General features: G+C 33.7%; 1 protein-coding gene across 1 annotated transcript; it reads left to right on the top strand.

Moving 5' to 3' along the window:
- The first annotated feature begins 519 nt into the window (after window positions 1-519).
- On the top strand, window positions 520-8,934 carry LOC139897361 (apoptosis inhibitor 5-like protein API5). Its single transcript, XM_071880056.1, has 16 exons — window positions 520-677; window positions 806-970; window positions 2,429-2,528; window positions 2,625-2,690; window positions 2,793-2,887; window positions 2,973-3,047; window positions 3,171-3,320; window positions 4,860-4,925; window positions 5,015-5,080; window positions 5,195-5,305; window positions 5,959-6,048; window positions 6,137-6,243; window positions 6,331-6,445; window positions 7,359-7,424; window positions 7,536-7,636; window positions 8,417-8,934. The coding sequence occupies exons 1-16, from the start codon at window positions 597-599 to the stop codon at window positions 8,592-8,594; spliced, it is 1,632 nt and encodes a 543-aa protein (XP_071736157.1). The 5' UTR covers window positions 520-596; the 3' UTR covers window positions 8,595-8,934.

The following is an 8,934-nucleotide window of genomic DNA, read 5'->3' as shown; positions in this document are numbered from 1 at the left end:
GGATTGAATACGAGTAAATAGTGTTTACTGTAGCAAATAGTATTTTACTGTAGCAAATAGTATTTTGCTGTAGAAAAATAATATTTTACTGTAGCAAATAGTGTTTTGCTGTAGCAAAGCGAAAATTTACTGTAGCAAATAGTGTTTTACTGTACATCTTTAATTTAATTGTATTTCTTCTTTATATATATAAATATTAATCTCATATAATATATAATCATGGAAAAATTCGGGTCACTACAAATATAGTAATATGGAACGTATCGAACTGAATGATTAACTAAAATTTTAATTACGAGGGCGGTGTTCTCCCCTAACGACCCCAACTGACTTGAGTTTTTCAATATGCGTGACACAATAATCATAACCTAAACTTTTTTTACAATCAAAATACAAGTCACATGGATGGATACTCTAACCCATGAGTTGGGTTTGGGATCACTTATGTTACGTAGTTACCCCTTCCATCTTCCAAATATAACATAAAACCCCTTTTGTTTAATTTATTCTCTCGACTTTGACTCTGTTGCTATTTCTAACACCGAGTCGCTCTTCAAAACGCAGTATTTGTGGTTAAACTTACTGAACAATCAGCAATGGCTACTGATGCTTCCGACGACATTGAAAAACTTTACAAGTACGGCGAACGAATTAACGAAGCTAAAGACAAATCTCAGGTCTCTTCACTTACCATTAACACTTCTCCATTCATTTTTAATTTTTTAATTTCTAGGGTTTACTATCGTAATTCTGTATATATGTTAATTTAGGTTATAAGTTACTGTAATTTTGGTTATTGTTGCAGAACGAAGATGATTATAAGAATATAATTGCATCAGCAACAACTACAAACATTAAAGCCAGGCAATTAGCTGCACAGCTGATACCTAGGTTTTTCAAGTTCTTTCCGTCTTTATCTGGAACTGCAGTTGATGCTCATCTTGATTTATGTGAAGCGGATGAACTTGGAGTTAGTAATCTTACTTTTACTGAAATAATAATTATAATTACTATGTATTAACTGTTTGATTGATAGATATGAGATTAAATGTATTTTATTTGTTATTTGATTCCGTAATGTTATTATAATGTCACCAGATTGCATATTTATGCATAAATGTACTTTTAAAAACATATATTAACAAGTAACATCAGGTTAGGGGACTCTTACACGTCTGGTAGTTATAGAGGTAGAGTTATATCTAGTAAGTTAAAACTTGAAAAAGCGTTCAGATTTAAGAGAAAGGTTGAAAGTTCTGATTGTAATTTCAGTATCTGATATATGACTCCAAGCTATAGTTAGTTACTGGGGATAAAATACCGATCGAGTTATTAAATGGTTATTTACTTACTAGAGTTATTTTGAGGATAACTATTGCTTATAAACCTAAAGCTAATCTTCATAAATGAATACCTTCGAGATTTTAATAACACTATATGTGATTTCACAAGACTTTCTCTAGCCTTGGAGTGTTTCACTCGGGAGGAGAAATGACTTCTCTTTATTCTAGGGTAGAGGAAGGATTGTCTACGTCTCACCTCCCCCATACCCTACACATGTGGGATTGGGTTTTGTTGTTGTTGTTGTTGTTGTTGTTGTTGTTGTTGTTGTTGTTGTTGTTGTTGTTGTTGTTGTTGTTGTTGTTGATGTGATTTCACAAAATGTAAGAGTGGATTCTACAGTTTCTTACTCTACCATGTAAGTATTGATAACATTGAAATAAGATTGCTACTACTGGGCATCAGTTTTAATAAGGGAAAACCGGGCTCTGATAAATTATATGTTTCTTTTTATGGTTGTTTTTGTTCGTGTTGTCTGATGCTAGTGTTGGTCTTCTGATATATTATATTGTTGTTTTTCCTGTTAATTACTATTATTAGTTATATAGGTATGGTGCTGCAGATATGATCCTAACTAAAAATAACATTCCACATCATTACTTTAAATGTTGTCTAAAAGTACATACATATGAACATTTCACAGTTGCTGTAACATCTATTTTTGAATTAAACTACAAAAGTATACCATGTAAATTAGTTTAATAACTAGTGATGTCAGATGACATTTAAAGGTAGCAAAAAGGATAGCTTGTAAGCCTCATAGGTTTTTCTAATACTTTTGTTCTTATTTAAAAGAAGAGAAAAATACCCCTAGATTTCTTACAATAATGTGTTTTCAAGGGGATTTTGCATTCCTAGTGTACGAAATTGCATTTTAACTGATTCGTTGAAGTTGAAATTTTTGCTTTAATTATGCTGTTGGGCAGTTAGTAACAATCTTTATAGCTTCTTCTGGTCCTTTTGCAAGAGTGTATTTATTTTGGAGAAAAAGCATTTTATGAAACTTTTCTATTTGGAAATTATATGTTACATTTTTGTTGGTTCTGCTACCTTATTAATTCATATTTTGGATATTTGTCTTGTAAAGATACGGGTACAAGCAATTCGCGGACTTCCTCTATTCTGCAAGGATACACCTGAGCATATTCCCAAGATAGTTGACATTCTTGCTCAACTTCTCATCGCTGGTAACTTATGTTTCTATATTTTTCTGTCAAGTAGCTGTTGTGTCATAGATATATTATAATATGATTTAAATTACTTATTTACTTAAATGTTTTCAGAAGAAAATGTGGAACGTGACGCAGTCCATAAAGCTCTCCTGTCTCTGTTGAGGCAGGATGTTAAAGGTAATGTAGTGGTATTTATTGATGTTTAAGATATAATCGTTTTTATCTTTCATTGATCACTAAAACTGTAATTTAATAAGTTTATGAGTACTGTTCGTGCAGCATCATTGACAGCTTTGTTTAAGCACATTGAAAGTGTTGATGAACCAATCCAAGATGATAATCGTGAGAGGACACTGATATTCATTAGAGAAAAGGTGCGAAAGTTAATTTTCGATGGACAAGGTCAATTTTGGTTGTTTGTATAAAATAAGCATTTTTTTTGTTTAAATAAAATTTCAGGTGTTTCCTATAAAGTCCGAGCTATTGAAGCCCCAAGAACAGATGGAAAGGCACATCACTGATTTAATTAAGAAAGTAAGTTTAGGTTGTCATCCACTTATTATTTTCCAAAATATCACTGATGCTATAGAGTTATATAAGTTCAACTCAACTGAATAATTAAATATATTAACACAATTTAACTCCATTATATTACAGAGCTTGCAAGATGTTACTGGAGCTGAGTTCAAGATGTTCATTGATTTTTTAAAAAGTTTGAGCATATTTGGAGATAAAGCTCCTTCTGAACGGATTCAAGAGCTGATTGAAATTATTGAAGGCCAGGCAGATCTAGATGCTCAGTTCGACGTGAGTATATGTGGTTTCCATTCTCCTGTTATCTGTTCTGCAATGTTTGTTATAGATTAATCACATAATATGCTTATCCATAATACGTTTGTACGGCAAAATTTTCAAAAATGATTTATTGTGTGCATACTTATAAAGATATTATACCAGTAAGCAACATTAGCCGAATTTTGAGCAGGGAGATGACTTTGAGCATCAGTTAGCTGTCTCTGCATATAGATCTTGAATTCGAATAACATACAGCATGATTGCCGATATTTGCCTACTGGAAGTTGGTAATAGCATTATGAATTAATTCATGTATGGGGTTTGCTGATGTACCTGATAAACTTTCTGCAACTGAAAATTTACTTCCTTTGGGCTTATAGAGGCTATGTTTAGTATGTAACTTCACTGCATAAAGTCCATTCAGAGGCACCATTAAACTTGTTGTGTAGGATTGAATAAATAAATGTTTAGAACCAAGGCACCAATAATTTGTAGTATATCTGAGAAGTTGGTGGAAGTATGTCTTTGTGTTGATAGGTCTTCACTGAGATCCATTAAAGTTTTCTCCAGCCCATTATTGGTTTTTAATAATTTGTCAGGCCAATAAGAAGCAAGAAACAGAATAACTCTATCACTGGAAGTGTTTTATTGCTGTATTCATCTGTCCTCTGTGGATGTCGTTTTTGTTTTGGAATCTTGAAATATGACAGTGTTTGTATGAAAGCACTGGATCAAGGAAATTAAGTATATCGATATCTATTGAGTGGGTTCTGCTTTTGTTAGAGGTTTAGTTTAGTATTCAACAAGCTAACATTGTGCTGTTAAGCGAACATTTAAACCTTGTACATATGTCCCGGTTGGTTAATCAATAGGGATTGATGACTTATGAAACGAATCGATGTGCATCTATAATCCCTCTCTTGGGCAGTTAATTTTATAAGGTGTTGATGGGTTTTTAAAAAAGATCAATTTGCGCCTATAATCGCTCCCAAGGGATGAGGAGACCTGATTGATATTCCCATGGGCCTATTGTTTCTACTTCAAAAATGAAAAAAGAATGGAAACTTGGTCTTCGTTGGTCAACCTTTCAAGGTTTATCGGCCAATCGTCATACTAGTTCAAGCAAAGGAGTTAGATCCACAGTTACTACATTTCAGTTTAATCTATGGTATTTTTTGTCTACCTCCAGAAATGCAGTTTATACTGACTGATACTGTTATGACGTGCATTTCCGATATTTGTATAATCCTTTAGTTGTGTCACCATGCCTGGCGGTTTATGGCTATTCATAATCTATACTCTATACCTTATGAACAGAAGTCTGTTTTGATTCTGTCAAAATATTAGCCTCAATCTATCATTAATCTTAGGTGTATCTGCTTCAAGAATTTTCTATATTTTTTTAACCAAAATGTACTGTCTTTAAAAAAATCACCTTCTTTCTGACCTGTAAATATCTGTTTTCTCTAAAAATATGAACTTGAGTTGTCAAACTTTCTTTAATCCTGTTGATTTTATGATTTTCTGATTATTTAGCCTTCATGGGTGCAGGTTTCAGATGGTGACCACATCGACAGATTGATATCATGCATCTACATGGCTATTCCTTTTTTCGTAGTATGTGGTTTTGTTATTTGTATTCTTTATGTTCTCTTTTAGTGATGAAGTTTATTATCTTCTGAACTGAAGCTTTAAATTGTATGCAGAGGGGTGCTTCAAGTAGCAAGTTTCTCAACTATTTAAACAAGAACATTCTTCCCGTTTTTGATAAGGTAAACACACATTATTATTTCGCTAATCATTTATGTAATATGTAATGTAATGATATAAAAAATTTATTACCCCATACCATACAATATGTGGCTTACCCTTCTATTCTTATGCAGCTTCCTGATGAACGGAAAGTAGACTTGCTCAAAAACCTTGCAGAGAGTTCTCCTTACTCAACACCTCAGGATTCACGTCAGATCCTCCCCTCAGTTGTTCAGCTATTGAAGGTGTATATATAGATATAATAATAGAAATATTTTGTTATTAGAAATGTATGTGTGTGTGTATATATATATATATATATATATATATATATATATATATATATATATATATATATATATATATATATATATATATATAATGTTAATAGCTGCAACACCTAGGGCCCACCCACTTTAGCCTAATATTCCAGTGTCATGGTAGGCTGATGGTTTCAAGGTTGCAAAAATCGCTACTCGGGAAGTACTCGGTCGGGACTTTCTAGGGAGTACTTGGCAACTTGGGGAGTACTGGGTAGTCTGGGAGTACACTGATTTTCCGTGTAATTCTGAGGTTTGGCCAACTTTTGACTGAATTTTGACCGATTTCGCAAGTAATTACGAGTTTTGGTTGAGTTTGACCTAGTTTGACTGAGTACTAGCCTAGTTTCCGAGTTCTGCAACACTGAATGGTTTCTCGGATCATAGGTTTGCGGGGTATTCGTGGAGCCCCTGGGTTTGCCTTCCTTGTCAACAAGATTGGATCGGGATGAAATTTCCATGGCCACCACAAAGAAAAAAAACGATTCACCTTTGTTGTATATTCTGTAAATTTCCATGGTTTCCGGGTTAATGGTACTTTTCCTTTATTGAGGTTTTTCTTATATTTTTATTTCTAGAAATACATGCCTCTAAGGAAAACAGGAGAAGAGATGAACTTCACATATGTTGAATGCTTGTTATACACCTTTCATCATTTGGCTCAAAAGGTTTGCCAATAACTCTTAACTGTAGTTTTAACATGTTTAATTTGTTCCCTACGTGCTCGTTTTACTTGATGACAATTCAATGAAACAGGCTCCAAATGCCACAAATAGTTTATGTGGTTACAAGGTAGTTACTGGCCAACCATCAGATAGGCTTGGTGAGGACTTCTCAGAGTTCTACAAAGATTTTACAGAACGGTAATATGTTGGTCAAGTATTCTTAACTTTCTTTTTTCGCAGTTTGTTTCCTGGAATCCAATATCTTGTTTTGCGATGCTAACGCAGATTAAGCTGTGTTGAAGACCTAGCTAAAGCTACCATGAAAAAGTTAACACAGGGAATGGCTCCACAGAATAAGACAATGGCAACTGCGATATCTGATGAGGAAAAGGCTACAATTGTGAGTTTATATTGCATTCTAGATATACCCAGAGGTATATCTTTCAAACGGGTCAGGTTGGGTCGGTTTGGGTAACGGGGCCAAACGGTTTTTGGGTTAAAATGGGTCATGGGTCTAACGGGTAAAAATTTTAAATGGGTCCAAACGAGTCATGTTAGGTCGGTTTGGGTAACAGGTCGAAACGGGTAACGGGTCAATTATTTCTTCGATCGTTTTCCCGCTTAAATAATAACATTCATTACAAAGTGTCTTTTTTAAATGTTCATATTTTCACCTAAACTTGATGTTTGAAAAAAAAAATTTCAAAAAAAAAAAAGAAAAAATGTACTACCCCCCAAAAAAGTGCTTCCCTCTTGATTATGACCCTATATATATATATATATATATATATATATATATACACATAATAATTGATATAACCATTAATGCTTTCATAAATCATTGACGGATGAATCTTGTTGTCGAAATATATATATATACATAATAATTGATATAACCATTAATGCTTTCATAAATCATTGACGGATGAATCTTGTTATCTTCGACCCATTTGACCCATTCACATGACCCATTAGACCTGTCTCTATTTATTGAACTTTAGGATTTGATTCCCATTTGACCCGTTCTTTTATAATTTGTATAAGACCCACTAGGTTGAAGAAAAACTCATTGGACATTTATTTAAGTTTTGGTTTACATTGCCAGGCCTAATTTTTTTCAAGACCCAATTGACTCGAAAGCTTGACCCATTTGACCCAAATTTGAGAGTATGGGTCTCAATTGCCAGGCATACCCAGAGGTGGAAAAATGGGTGTGCTTTTGGCGGGCTTAGTAATTGGTCATAACAGGTTGGCTGACCCAAAACATTTTGTCTGTTATTTAATGTGTCTGAATCAGACTCTTTGATGTGCAGAAAACTCAGAAGCAGAGTGCTACAACAGGTTTGCGAACGTGCAATAACATATTGGCAATGACACAGGTATTTTTTAATGGTAATTTTTTTATCTGCTAGTATATTCTAGCATGTTATCTAATGATACGTATCATTATTGTTCTGATATATCATGGTACATTTATATTTTAAACCCAGCCACTGCATGCAAAGTCACCTTCATTTATTGGAGATAAAAGAATAAATCTATCCTGGAAAGAAGCTGTCAAAGCTGTGGCTCCATCCTCTAATGCAGCTGGGTATGTAGCTGAATTACATTTATGTTTAATTTTTTATAAATAAATATGAAATATGATATCCACCCCGTGAAAACCACAAGCTTTCATGTTATGGAAAGTTTCTCATCACAAATGTCATGGTTTTTATTAAATTGATATTATCGGTCCCGGTCTTTAAAGTGGCAGAAATTTTGCTCTTATATAATAGTACTATTATACATTGATATAATGTTGTAAAAGTCGTCACACTGGCCCGTCCTGTTTCGCCCAAAAACACCTAAATAGTTGGTCAACGCTAAAAATCTGGGTCAAACTTGTGCTGAGCCGGTCAAAGTTGGTAAAAGTTGATCAAACTTTATATGTATATATATATATATTTTCTTTTAAATTTACATTTTGTGCTCTACATCCATGTTGAAATATTTATGTTTTATATTTGATACAGTATATATTTACGTGTAATGTACGTACATTTAATTTATTTATCACTAAAGGTCAATTTTGGTCAACGTCCCCAACTGACTCGTCCTTGACTCGCGACTTTGACAACTTTGCTTTGATGCATGGAAATTAGTTGAACATATCCCTTAAAATTTCTTCTATGCGATGATTAATTAATTTTACCTACTTAGCCAATAACAGATAAGACATGCTTCTAAAATGGGTTAAAACTACCACATATAGGACTCAGTTAGACATGTGTGTTATTAGAAATCATGCTTGTGTTTTCTTTTGAATAGATTGATGTGCCACTGAGAAATGACCACTTTTTCACTAATGAATTTATTTTAATTTGTTTAGAGCCAAACGCCCTGCTAGCACCACCAATGGTTCTGGCAACAAACGGGGTCGTGGAAGTGGTAACCAGCTTGTGAACAGGGCATTTGAAGATATTTCATATGGAGGACGAGGCGGTCGACAAGGTAGGGGCCGTGGAAGACGTGGTGGTGGTCGAGGAAGAGGAGGATATTATTATTAACTTTTTTACCCTTGAGTATTTTGCTTACCGTTATCTTACATTGTCCATCGGCATCAGTTCATTTATGGTAGTTTCACAGGCTTCATGAGTAAAATTTACCGAAATATCGCAGTTCAATGTTAGCAAATGAAAGAAGGAAAGAGAAGGAAAAATATGCAAAAGTAGTCTGTTTTATGTAGCTACATTCTGATTAATTTCTCATTTGGTTTTGTAAGTACAATGATTAAGCTTTAGAGTATGTTGTTAATTGCTGACATGTTAAACAATGTTGAGATTTTAGGAAGATGTACTTGGGTTTATTTTCTCTATTTGTGTTCTTAATTACAATTTGGCTACATTG

The sequence above is a fragment of the Rutidosis leptorrhynchoides genome, chromosome 3 (genome assembly GCF_046630445.1).
Source record: "Rutidosis leptorrhynchoides isolate AG116_Rl617_1_P2 chromosome 3, CSIRO_AGI_Rlap_v1, whole genome shotgun sequence".
NCBI lineage: Eukaryota > Viridiplantae > Streptophyta > Magnoliopsida > Asterales > Asteraceae > Rutidosis > Rutidosis leptorrhynchoides.
The sequence above is the reverse complement of the archived record's forward strand: the minus strand, read 5'-3'. Positions and strand labels throughout refer to the sequence as shown.

Coding starts and splice junctions, on each gene's coding strand:
- LOC139897361 (XM_071880056.1), top strand. CDS start 597: ATGGCTACTGATGCTTCCGACGACATTGAAAAACTTTACAAGTACGGC. Junction 971..2,428: donor GTGAAGCGGATGAACTTGGA/GTTAGTAATCTT, acceptor TGTCTTGTAAAG/ATACGGGTACAAGCAATTCG. Junction 4,926..5,014: donor TGGCTATTCCTTTTTTCGTA/GTATGTGGTTTT, acceptor AATTGTATGCAG/AGGGGTGCTTCAAGTAGCAA.